The sequence below is a fragment of the Oncorhynchus masou genome, chromosome 32 (genome assembly GCF_036934945.1).
Source record: "Oncorhynchus masou masou isolate Uvic2021 chromosome 32, UVic_Omas_1.1, whole genome shotgun sequence".
Taxonomy (NCBI): Eukaryota; Metazoa; Chordata; class Actinopteri; order Salmoniformes; family Salmonidae; genus Oncorhynchus; species Oncorhynchus masou.
The window spans coordinates 66,585,581-66,599,683 of NC_088243.1; the positions used below are offsets into that span (position 1 = coordinate 66,585,581).

At 40.4% G+C, this 14,103-nt stretch overlaps 1 protein-coding gene across 1 annotated transcript; it reads right to left on the reverse strand.

Moving 5' to 3' along the window:
- Positions 1-7,597: 7,597 nt before the first annotated feature.
- On the reverse strand, positions 7,598-13,927 carry eif4ea (eukaryotic translation initiation factor 4ea). Its single transcript, XM_064954897.1, has 7 exons — positions 13,836-13,927; positions 13,235-13,335; positions 12,283-12,378; positions 12,096-12,159; positions 11,283-11,396; positions 10,808-10,947; positions 7,598-10,697 (listed from the first exon to the last, which is right to left on the reverse strand). The coding sequence occupies exons 1-7, from the start codon at positions 13,851-13,853 to the stop codon at positions 10,583-10,585; spliced, it is 648 nt and encodes a 215-aa protein (XP_064810969.1). The 5' UTR covers positions 13,854-13,927; the 3' UTR covers positions 7,598-10,582.
- Positions 13,928-14,103: the final 176 nt, after the last annotated feature.

Consider the following 14,103-nt stretch of genomic DNA (forward strand, 5'->3'; position numbering starts at 1 on the left):
ACCTAATGTTACAGGAAGGATAAAAAGATCATCAAGGACAACAACCACCCGAGCCACTGCCTGTTCACCCCGCTATCATCCAGAAGGCGAGGTCAGTACAGGTGCATCAAAGCTGAGACAGAGAGACTGAAAAACAGCTTCTATCACAAGGCCATCAGACTGTTAAATAGCCATCACTAGCACATTAGAGGCTGCTACCTATATGCATAGACTTGAAATTACTTGCCACCTTAACAAATAAAACACAAGTCACTTTAATAATCTTTACATATTTTCATTACTCATCTCATGTGTATATATTCTATTATATTCTGCTGTGTCTTAGTCTATACCGCTCTGACATTGATCGTCCATTTATATTTATATATTCTTAATTCCATTCCTTTACTTTGATTTTTGTGTATTGGGTATATGTTGTGAAATTGTTAGATATTTGTTTGATTTAGTCGGAGCTGTTACGTACGTTGTTAGGAGGCGCAGCGTGGTAAGCGTACATCTTTCTTTATTAAGATGAACACCAACAAAACAACAAATGAATACACAAACGTAACGTACTGCAGGCTACCGAATAACTGTGCAAAAACAAGATCCCACAAACTCGGGTGGAAAACAGGCTGCCTAAGTATGATTCCCAATCAGAGACAACGATAGACAGCTCCCTCTGATCGAAAACAATAACCGGCCAACAAAGAAATAGAAAACTAGAGTGCCCACCCAAATCACACCCTGACCTAACCAAATAGAGAAATAAAAAGGCTCTCTAAGGTCAGGGCGTGACAGGAGCTAGAAACACAAGCATTTCACTACACCCACAATAACATTTGCTGAACACGTGTATGTGACCAATAAAATTTGATTTGATTTGATTTGACATAGGCATTCAATCGTCAATCAATTTATTACATTTCTGGCCAACACACAAAAGACATACCTAGGGAGGTGTGCCATGGGAGAAGGGGAACGTGTACCAGAGGTCAGGGTCACCACACCCGTCCTCCCAAGGCACGCCATCCTGCACATAGTAAGGGGATCCGCTGAATGACACAAACAAGATGGCTTAATTAACAATCATGCCCATAATTAACCATCATGCCCTTAATTAACAATCACATATGCCTGGCACTAGCAGACTAACAAGGGTGCGGTCACATTAGGGCAACGGTTCTACCCAGTTACATAAATATGAAGCACCTTCAAACATCACCAGTGTAAAAGTGGGTCAGAAAATTATGACTGTGAGATGGGACTCAAAGATGGATGATAGGGGAGGCTTTGGGGAATATATCTCACGCCCGGGGATAGTTGGCTTTCAGCCGTCCACACTATGGTACCAGGCAGTTACTGTCTGCAGACACTGATGGAGGCTCATTTAACTAAGTAACTGCATGCCCCTGACATCTGATCTGGGCTAATTAATGCACACATCTGTACAGTTATAGATGGAGAGGAAGAGAGGGGGGTGGGAGGGAGAGAGAAACAGAGAAAGAGAAACTGACAGAGAGAGAAAAGAGAGAGAACAGAGAGAAGAGAGAGAATAGAGGAGATAAGAAAGAGAAACCAACCAAGAGAGAGAGAAACAGGCAGAGAATAGATAGAGAAGCAGAGAGAGTGAGAAAAACAGACAGAGAGAAAGAGAGAAAAACATAGAAAGAATAGATAGAGAGAAACAGAGAGAGAGAGAGAGACGCTGAGAAGAGAGTGGGAGAAACAGAGAGAGAAGCAGAGAAAGAGAAACAGAGAAACAGAGAGAGAGAAAAAAAACTGAGAGAAACAGAGCAAAAAACAGAGCTATGAACTCTCTGTCTAGGGATTTGGGGCAATATAAACTCTCCACCACTCCTTGAACGGAAATGCATTAGTTATTTGTTTCTTTGGAGGTCAAACACTTTTTAAACTTTAAGAGCTTGTCTCTGTGTATATAGGCCTCTGTGTGCGTGTGTGCATGCGTGCGTGCGTGCGCAATTAGCATAAACACAAGCCTATAACTTTATAAACTGCCTAATTGTTTGCCAAGCCCATCCATTACATGTAAATGTAAGTCCCAGAACCAGACATCTCAGTTACAAGATTAACAAGTAGATGTGCATTTGTCATCCCACAATGAGAGTGAAACAGGCTGAGATCTTTACAGCTGTGAGAAGCTGTGAGAAACTGTGAGAAACTGCCAGCTATGTCTTGGATGACAGTAAGTCTAGTGACCCTCTGGGCCACTTCAATCCAGTCTACCGAGACAAGCCAAAGCATAGTGGGACTGAACATCTCACTCTCGAACTGCAAGGCAGGTCCCCTTACATGGGAGCCAGAAGGGGACTTAGGCACACCTCTTGAGGACCGCTAGACTATAACTACTTGGAGCCTCTTATGTTGAGCATGCCTGGATAGTGTGTTGAGTGCATGGGTTTAGAACTCATCTGTGTACAATCGAACCATAGAATTAAAAAAATTGCTTTGAGAGCAGTGCAATGCTTGACTCTCTCTCTGTCCCCCTTGGTACGCGGTACACAAGTTGCCCTAGCAGGAAGTTGATAGTTGCCTAAGGCAATGGGGGGAAATTGAAAAGTGGGACTGAAAAAAGAAAATGCACTCCAGCTGCTATTTACAGATATCTCTTTCCCAGGTGCGTCAGTGGAAATGGAGACAGTCTGTGATTGGAATCCTAATTTACTTTTTTCAAAGCTAGTCTTCACAATGGAAAGTCATACATGCTGGAAGAGTACACAGATGGAGTTAGCCGTTGATATAGCAACAGACGCTAACAGCTCATCAAATCCCATTGTGAGGCAAGGGTGGACATATTTTGGCAAGTGGACACTATTTGGCATTACAGGCCCATACTGCCTCCATGTGGATAACAGAAATAACTTCAGATTTCCATGAATTTCCCATGATCCAGGAGGATTTCAACACTGGTGTTCTGTTCAGAAGAGTGACTAAACCAGCTAGCCAGCCTTGATGAAGAAGTACAACAACAAAAAGTATATTATATTATATATATATATATATATATATATATATATATATATATATATATGCAGTACCATCTACTCATTCCAGGGTTTTTCTTTATTTTTACTATTTTCTACATTGTAGAATAATAGTGAAGATATCAAAACTATAAAATAACACATATGGTATCATGTAGTAACCAAAAAATGTAGCCACCCTTTGCCTGGAATATATTTCAATTAACAGGTGTGCCTTGGAACATTTCAAGAACTTTGAAAGTTTCTTCAAGTGCAGTAGCAAAAAATCATCAAGCGCTATGATGAAACTGGCTCTCATGAGGACCGCCACAGGAATGGAAGGCCCAGAGTTACCTCTGCTGCAGAGGATAAATTCATTACCAGCCTCAAAAATTGCAGCCCAAATAAATGGTTGAGTTCAAGTAACAGACACATCTCAACATCAACTGTTCAGATAAATTGCTGCAAAGAAACTGCTGCAAAGAAACCACTACTAAAAGACACCAATAAGAAGAAGACTTTCTTGAGCCAAGAAATACGAGCAATGGACATTAGAATGGTGGAAATCTGTCCTTTGGTCTGATGAGCCAAATGTGAGATTTTTGGTTCCAACAGCCGTGTCTTTGTGAGACGCAGAGTAGGTGGACGGATGATCTCCGCATGTGTGGTTCCCACCCTGAATCATGGAGGAGCTGTGATGGTGTGGGGGTGCTTTGCTGGTGACACTGTCAGTGATTTATTTATAATTCAAGGCACACTTAACCAGCGTGGCTACCACATCATTCTGCAGCAATACGCTATCCCATCTGGATTGCGCTTCGTGGGACTATCATTTGATTTTCAACAGGACAATGACCCAACACACCTCCAGGATGTGTAAAGAAAGTGATGGAGTGCTGCATTAGATGGTCTGGCCTCCACAATTACCGAACCTCAACCCAATTGAGATGGTTTGAGATGCGTTGGACCACAGAGTGAAGGAAAAGCAGTCAACAAGTGCTCTGCATATGGGGGAACTCCTTCAAGACTGTTGGAAAAGCATTACAGGTAATGATGGTTGAGAGAATGCCAAGTACGTGCAAAGCTGTCATCAAGGCAAAGGGTGGCTACTTTGAAGAATCTAAAATCTAAAGTATGTTTTGATTTGTTGAACACTTTTTTGGTTACTAAATGACTCCATATGTGTTATTTCATAGTTTTGATGTCTTCACTATTATTCTAAAATATAGATAAATAGTAAAAATAAAGAAAAACCCTTTAATGAGTAGTTGTGTCCAAACTTTTGACTGGAACTGCATATATTATTTTATTGTATTTTTTTGTATTGGTCTGCGGGTCTACAAAAGGGTCGCCAGTTGAGGTCAGAAGTGGGAGAAGGTAAGCTGCCTTGGCGAAGACAGACTACACTGGCCCGCTTACTCTGACTTTTACTCATTTTGCATACATTTATAGCAGGTTACACATTTATAGCAGGTTTAAACCATTGATGTATATAAACCCTGGCTTGTTCATGCTATGTATTGGCCATTGAGAGGCTTTTAAGGTAACCCGGTACAGGGACGAAAAATGAAAGGACATGAATATGGTATACTGGTGTTTCAACTGTAAAAAAAATAATAAAAAAATGAAATCAATCCAGAGTTTTTTTTTTATATCACTCAGATATAGGACCGATACTTCAAAACATACATCCTTTTGATTACAGTTTTACTATCCATTTGTCCATGCATGAATCTCTTTTTCAATTAGTTTTTACGGGTTAATAGCAGTATGGCCAAATTCAATGTTTCTTCAAATTATTGTTTCATATATATTGTTTTATACCTACAGGGGTGCTAAATTAAATAGAACTCTTGGGGAACATGCCCATTGGTGCTACGTGTTATTTTTGTCACTGTTTTCAGACTGGGAAGGACACATTTTGCAGAAAGTTGTTCCGTATGCTAGTTTGCAACATTGCAGAGAATTGAAGAAAACCTGGAGGCAAAACCTTGGAGGAAAAAAGTCATTGTTGTCAGAAGTGCGCTCTATACACAAAATCGTCATACCGGTACAATGTTGCATCTACGATACTAATCTGCTGAGCACTAATGGAGCTCCGCTCAATCAAAGCATTTGATAGGTTTGACATGTAATGAGGCGTCACCAATTTACACAGGGTCTCCATCCCTATTTATCTGCCATGAACTTCCCCAGGCTTACCCGTATTAGGGATCTCAAAGAGACTAGCTTAGTAGAAACCCAACCCCGGGCCCTTAGAATCTAGGGGGATACAATATACGTTTCTTTATTAAAAGACAGGTGCTACTGATAATACTACCATCGTTATCGAGGCAGAGGACATGTATGTGGAGCCAATGGGTCTGATGCTGTCTGGCCAAAAGGAGTATGGCATGTTATACTCTTTTTTGGCCAGACAGCATCAGATACATGGGACACATACAGTAAGACAGAGGGGCGCTGTTTCACGGTGTGTGTGTGTGTGTGTGAAGTCTTTCGGCCGGTGTGCTCACATTGCACCAATTTGCTCACATTGAGACCTGTCTAGACCCCTCCGTGTCCTGTGCTTTCCAGATGTGTCATGGCCTGCCTGTACATGTTGCATGTCGCATCGTAGTACCCCAGTAGTACCACCCCACTACACAAGATACAACAAACATGTCAGAAAAATAATTGGGACCTAAGATGCAGATTGGGACAATGCAAGACCCATAATCGCACATCTTTCACCCGCTCACATTATGCGAACTACGACGTCTTGGTCGTAGCTTACAACCGACGTTAGGATTTAAGTTGGCTGTACACTACACGATTTTGGCTCCGATTTAGCCTTCCCAGACAGTTTTGGATATTGGAGACAAAATCACCATGTCTTTGCCTACCCATCACCAACAGTCATTTTATGTGAGAGGGTCAGAGCATTTGAGCAGTCCCAGATGTCCCAATATTTTCAAATATGTTTGATTTTATCAGCACAAAATCTGCAGTACTCCTGTAGTGTGAGATGTGCAGTGACAAGATTTGAGAACGATGGTCAGCAACAGCCAATGAGAGCTCGCCAGAGAAAAGCCAGTGAGTTGATGACGTTGTTTCACATCACGCAGAATGTATAGACCAGGGATGGGCAACTTTAATGGGAGTTTGGGCCACAAAAAACCTCAACTCATCATGAGGGGCCGCAGTGGCTTGCGGGTCTGTATACCCACATCCATACCACACCCCAAACCCCCAGCTCCCCAACTTGGTGAGCAAAAGAAGCAAAAAAAAAAAAAAACCTTGACAGCAGACATCCTTTTTTTCATGCAATTCTACACATTTTGACATGGGGCGTAGAGAAGATTTAGCAGTTTTATAACTCATTTCATGTAATTCTACTCGGCAGAGAGGGAAATTAGTAGTTTTAAAGCTAATTTCCTGCAATTATACACATTGTTTATATGATATCTGAGTGAGAGTGACTAACAAAATCAATGGGGAACCCCCCAGTCGGTAATTTGACAATGATTAGGCCTACGAGTTTCGATAGCTGACCGCTAGACTAATTTACCAATCTCCAAAAAAGGTTTTAGCTAACATGGGCTAATTGAGTGACTGTCAGTGACTGACAAGAGAAAAACTGCTGATGCACAACCACATTTCAAAATTGCACCACCCTGTGTATTCAACTGTTCTAACTCGCAACAGTAAGTTGAGGCCTTGACTGCGTCCGCAGGCCGCCATTTGCCCACGCCTGGTGTACTCTCAAACTATGACTACGCTTTTGTACTTGCCTTTACCCAAAGTGTCAAATCGTTACAGCTCTGAAGTTCACAAGCAATGTTATTCAATTCAAAATGTTGGCTAGATATTTCAAGTCTGTATGCCAAGTGTGAATGTCTGACTGAAAATGTTTGAGGAGCATCACTGTTTTCACGAGTCAGTGAGGTATCGAGAATCCTTACAATCAATCAAGAATCGTATAGTGTGTGACATCCTGTCTGTGCCAGATTGTTAAATGCACACACCACTACGTTGGCAAGACAAAAAACTACAGGAAAGACGGTTGTTTAATGTGAGATGCTCAGCGATGTTAGGACTTTGAAAGTCGTGTCCACCCGGCATTACATGCAAGCCCAGAAATATGTGATGGATCCCAAATCAGTTGAAAAAAGTGTAATGCATGGCCACACAACATTCAGATCTAAGCCTGCGTTACACAGGTAGCCAAAGTCTGATTTTTCCCACTAATTGGTATTTTGAGATATTTTTCAGAACTGATCTGATTGGTCAAAAGGTAAATGAGTAAAACAAATATAATTGGGCAGCATGTGGATTACATTTCAAAGATTCTGAACGTTTCATAGTCTATATTTCATACACTATTGGCTAATCTTCAAACAAAAAGGAACACTTAAACTAGCTGGATGACTTCGGGTGGTTACAGTTAAACGTACATAAAGGGTTTCCCTAAAGCTTTATTAAACAAGTTCACACGGATTAACACCATATTCGCTCTTCTGGTCTGTTCTCAATTGGTCAGATATCAGAAATGATTAATGACATGTTTTGTGGAAGGAAATGGCTTGTCATTAATTATAGGTGTTCATCAGGGCTACCAAGAAATCTCAGGTATTATAGTACATCCACACATCAGAAAGGAGCAGCAGATTTTTATTTGGAAAATGAAAACTTAAGCAAAAGAGTACATTTTGTGTGCACTACATCATCACACACGGACTTTTATCCACAGCAAGTCTTTTGTAGAAACACCACATTTTCCTTCTGCGGATGTTTGAATATTTGCATGAAAATGAGAATGAACCCACTCTGAAACTTCAGTATAATTTCAGCCAACCAGTAGTTTTGAAAGTGGTGGTCAGGAGCTAAAAGTGGTCCCTGTTTTTTGTGTAGTATGTCAAATTGTGCACCAAGTCATCAATATCTTATATTACATCCAGCAAAAAAAATCTATTTGGGTGATTTGTTATGATTCGAATTCAAATGACATGTTACACATTTTTTGTGCTTAAGATCCTGGAGTGCATCATTAAGAGGTTTATCTCATGGAAAATAAATCAAATACCTTTATCCCCTTTTTGGGCATACAATTGCACTGTGAATGAGTCTGGTGGGACTTGATACAGACGAAGAACGCTTCTCTGAAACAGTAGTTTTGAACAAGACTACAGGCATCAACATCCATTTAAACAGAATAATCTCTCAATTTCTAGCTTCAAGACAACATACTTTACATTTATTTACAGTCATCTTTTGTACCATGTTCATAGGAGCAGGACAAGGTGCCAAAACAAGGCATTCAGTTACACCTAATACACCTCCAATGAATACAAGTACAGTTTTACATACACTTTATTAAAGCATCTTGATGCGCTTAGAAAATGCTTTTAAAAAACAATACAGGTTTACATGAAGAATACAATATTGTGAGAGAAATAAAAATAACACCAAATAGATCTGCAATACCAAAGGTTGAGAACATTTTACTGAAAGCAAACTATAGTATCGGTCAACTTTCATCTCGTAGATCTCTCTCTACATTTTACACATACACTACCAGTCTAAAGTTTGGACACACCTACTCATTCCAGGGGTTTTGTATTTCTACATTGTAGAATAATAGTGAAGACATAGAAACTATGAAATAACATATAGAATCATGTAATAACCAATAAAATATCATTTACATTTGACATTCTTTAAAGTAGCCACCCTTTGCCTTGATGACAGCTTTGCACACTCATGGCATTCTCTCAACCAGCTTCATGATGTAGTTACCTGGAATGGATTTCAATTAACTGGTGTGCTTTGTTAAAGTTCATTTGTAGAATTTCCTTCCTCCTTAATGCATTTGAGCCAATCAGTTGTGTTGTGTCAAGGTATGGGTGGTTTACATAAGATAAGACTATTTGGTTAAAGACCAAGTCCATATTATGGCAAGAAAAGCTCAAATAAGCAAAGAGAAATGACAGTCCATCATTACTTTAAGACCGTCAGTCAATCCGGAAAATATCAAGAACTTTGAAAGTGTCTTCAAGTGCAGTCGCAAAAACCATCAAGCACTATTATTAAACTGGCTCTCATGAGGACCGCCACAGGAAAGGAAGACCCAGAGTTACCTCTGCAGCAGAGGATAAGTTCCTTAGTTAACAGCCTCAGAAATTGCTGCCCAAATAAATGCTTCACAGAGTTCAAGTAACAGACACATCTCAACATCAACTGTTCAGAGGAGACTGTGTGAATCAGGCCTTCGCCAAACAGAAGAACAGACTTGCTTGGGCCAAGAAACACAAGCAATGGACATTAGACCAGTGAAAATCTGTCCTTTCATCTGATGAGTCCAAATTTGAGATTTTTGCATCCAAACGCTGTGTCTTTGTGAGACAAAGTGTAGGTGAACAGATTATCTTTGCCTGTGTGGTTCGCACCGTGAAGCATGGAGGTGGTGGTGTGACAGTGGTGCTGGTGACAGTCAGTGATTTATTAAGAATTCAAGGCACGCTTAACCAGCAGGGCTTCGACAATATTCTGCAGCAATACGCCATCCTATCTGGTTTGCGCTTAGTGGGACTATCATTTGTTTTTCAACAGGACAATGACCCAACACACCTCCAGGCTGTGTAAGGGCTATTTGACCAAGGAGAGTGATGGAGTGCTGCATCAGATGATCTGGCTTCCACAATCACCTGACCTCAACCCAATTGAGATGGTTTGGGATGAGTTGGGAATTTTTTTTTATTCTCCTGACTGTTCAGCAATTATTTTGATGACTGATAGATTATATTAAATAAATAAATAACATTTTATATTTTCTACATCCTTATTTGGTTTTTGCTGTTTAAGTTTACACTGAAGGCAATTTTACATTCCAAAAAAGCATTATAGTCCTCAGCATTTGTGGGAACTCCTTCTAGACTGCATTCCAGATGAAAAAAAAGCATTCCAGATGAAGCTGGTTGAGAGAATGGCAAGAGTATGCAAAGCTGTCATCAAGGCAAAGGGTGGCTACTTTGAAGAATCTTAAATATAAAATATATTTTGATTTGTTTAACACTTTTTTGGTTACTACATGATTCCATGTGTTATTTTATAGTTGATATCTACACTTTTATTTTACAATGTAGAAAATAGTACAAATATAGAAAAACCCTTGAATGAGTAGATGTGTCCAAACTTTTGACTGGTACTGGTACTAATATATATATATATATTTTTTTTTAGTTTGGAATTAGGCATCCCGAAAACACGCTTACGGAGACAAATCCCTGGCAGCTACGAGTGTGATGCTGTTAAACATAAAATATATCAACAAAAAGCCTCCTAGTATATCCTCAGTAAGAAAAGGGAAATGGCGCATAAAAAAAAGAACATGGATAACTTTTTGGGGGGTATTTCAATTCTCATGGTTATTCCCACCCTTCATCGAAGGTATAGGTTTGTTTCAGGGCAAATATGAATGAGACCATTTTGTTGTGAAATCATATTGCAATTGATTGAATAAAGGCAATTGTCTGCGTTGAAGCTTTGGTTTCAATTGGGTAGCAGATTAAACTTCGCAACAGCATTTCAACAAACGCCATGGAAACGGAAAGGAAAAACAACCAACCAACAAAAAAAACTCCTTAGACAACAAACTTGTTCTTGGTGGTGGAACCACTCTTGGTGGCAGTGTCCGCGTGTGATTGATATCCGATGATCACCTTGTGCGGCACGCCTAACCTCTCCTTCCACCCTTGTCTACAGAGGAGGGAAAATACAGTCTAGTAAAAATATCTGGATATGGATAAAAACAAGAGATGGTCAACATCTTTCAGGGCTAACTAAATGATATGGCGACGCCGGCTCACCCTATGTGTGTAATAGCATCCTTGTTTTCGTAGTCTGTTGTCCATATTGCAAGTTTGTCTCCTTTCGTTCGGATGTTAACTACTGCCCCGCATACATCGTCACTGTGGTCATCGAAGGCTTCGCCCACTAGGCACAGGAGCTGAAATGCACATGGACAGCCAGATGTTTTAATACTTTAATGACAGCTAGACATAATCAACTTTCTGAGACATATATTGCATGTCCAAGTAATGCACTTATAGATGTGTACTTCTGGGAAAAAGGCTGTGTGAATATATATATTGTGTGTGTGTGTGTGTGTGTGTGTGTGTGTGAGAGACAGGCCACTAGATAGCAGAGTTATATCCCACACACTTAACATGAGATAAATACACCAACTTTTACAGAGTAGGGTTACATACAAATAGTTAATACATCTTTGTGTAGTTATGCCCTTTGTGCATGTAATCAGACCTGTAGGGATGGGGTACTAACCGTTTCCAGCCAGAAGCGGTCGAGGTCGGCCCTGCGCTGCTGTTTGGAAAGTGTGATGAGCCACCTGCCACCACGCTTGTTCCTCTCGTCCTCCCACATGGGCTCGATACCATCCTGCAGCACAAAAACAGACCAGGCTCAGGGGTTAAAGGGCAAAGTTCAATTCATTACTTTTTTTTGCCTTTATAGGTCAGGGGTTGCTTGTCTGCAAAGATGAGCCCCGACATTTGCTTGTTTTGTTTGCAGAACTTGATACTACATGATAGATGAGCTTTGGATTAAACTAGTTTTCAGATAAAGGGATTAAGCTATACCCAAGAACAACTCGGTTCATTTGGTTGTTACTTAAGAGGAATAGATGAAACCTAAAACTGAAATCTAGTTTGACATAAGGAATGGACATGAAAGCTGACTGACGTGAAAAGCAGCCAACCAATACTAGTATAAGATCATGACATTGAATTATGACTGATAGAGGCTGTTTAACAGTCTGAGTAGTGGTCTATTTAGGGCAGACTGACCTCCTTGGGTGGGGTCATAACCCTTGCAGTGAAAGCTAAAGCCACAGGCTGAAACGAGACCTTGGGAGATGTGACAACTCCCTGTCATAGTGTAGCCCTCTGTCTAAAAGGCACTGCGCAAGTCAATAACTCAACTGAATTTGTGAATTAACATAATTGTTTTATGGACAATTTCATCGGGTGCTGCTACTGGCCACAACCTCAACAAAAATGTGCTGTTATGGATGTAGAAATGAGTATGGAAGAAAAAGGAGCATGTGTGAGATTACAGATAAGGAAAAATCATCCTTACCTTGAAAAGTGAGTAGTCACAGCCAGAGATCAAGTTACTTGATAGTTGGATGTGATTATACAGACTGGGAAAACAGGAGGACAGGCACAGTAGTGACGCAGTAAGACACACACACACAAAAAAAAGTAAGACAGAGTCTGAATATATGTAAGATGTTGCAGGTGACTTTCTACAATAAAATACTTACGCCCAGAAGTCTTCCACTGTGTCAAACTTGGAGATGAGACGGAGGTTTGCTTGCCAGGTTTTTGTTTTGTCATTCTTAAAGAACCACAGAGCCCATCTGCATAGCAAACAAAATTCAACGATTTTGAGTCAACACTATAGATGGATTGGCTGATGTCACAAAAATAATGTGTGAGCATCAATGTGGCCGGAGGCCATGATTGGTTATGATTCCGAACGGTCAGATATCTAACAACAGGTGTTTTGACTGATTTCATGGCAATGCTAATATGGCAAGAATTCACTAGCTAGCTAACCAACAACGATGTACTTGAAAGACAAGAGCTCAATGTGCAAATGTATTTTCAATTAACATTTGCAGACTAAATATAGTTTACATGTCAACATTCTAAGCCAACCCTGTCAGTTTTGCCCCACAGTTGCATATACGTCAGTTTTGTTGCTTAACAACCAACCTGTCTATAGCCTAAAAGCGTATATTGACAATGCATCAGGCAAAACACACTCCACGTCAACCTTGACAGTTTTCAGTTTACTATGTACGTTTCTTACACATTGTGTAGCGATTGAGGGGGAAGATGTTGGTCCTGTGTGGCTGGTAGAGCATGGCGCTTGCAATGCCAAAGGTTGTGGGTTCGATTCCCGCTGCGGCCACCCATATGTAAAATGCATTCACTCATGTCTGTTACATGGCATATAATAAGATGAGCAGCACTTGAACCAGCAACCTTGTGGTAATAGGGCAAGTGGTCTGTGGATAATGGTGCAGATAAGCACCACAGTACACTTTTAGGGATATACAGTGCTTCCTGTAATATTTTAACCCATACCTGACAAGACTGGTATAAACTATAGTCAGGCATTAACACTAGTGGATACTGATATCCCAATGGATATAATTAGTTGTGTATTTTCATGTGGAACTAGCTAGGTTAAGCAGCTATAGTACTTACCTATTTTGTAGTGGATGTTTGATGTAATCTTCAGGATTTACAACTTCTTGACCAGTTTCACTTTTTTTCGCCTCGGAATTAGGGGGATTCAAACTTGATTCCTGGAGAGATGGGGAAGAGATCTCAAAAAGCGACCTAACATTTGAGATAAACCATTTACATTTTTACGCCCAACTGGTGCAACTTATCCCTGGAACGCACCAAGAAGGTCAACTCGCTAGCCACCTTTCTTGAAGGAGCGGTGGCGATCATGCCTGTTACTAGTACTGTTAACGGTTGACACTGCCGGGCATGGATAATTTTAACCTTCAATATTTATGAAGGTATAGTGACTAACATTGAGACGTCTTGTAACTTGCTATATCCCCAACTCCAGCATGCACAATCGATTAGCTAGCGACAGCTTGTAGTTCACTTAAGAGCCCTCGAAGAGTCGAACATTCCAACAATCATTCCCACATTTGCGGTGGTCGTGCACTCGCAGCAACACCCACCATACATTTGCATCACTAGCTAATATATCACGTTATATATTTGAGTATAACTGTAACCTAAAACTGCCCATTATCTTACAAAATGTAGAGTTAATGCAATCCCTCACCGACTCAGCTGTCGCCATCTTCTGATTATCGGATTCACTATTCTGTAATGTGAAACATAAAAGCGGATTGGATTGCGCTTTCCAACATGACAACCAAGTAAGGTAAACCTAACTGCGCATGCTCACAGATTTGAGCTCTTCCAACTTCAAATTTGCTTGGAGCACTTGGAAAGTAGTCATTAAGTCTATGACCATTATTTATTTTGTGAATCGTTTTATTTTTACACTAGTTTAAGGCATTAGGGTTTACCCACCTATTTTATTACCA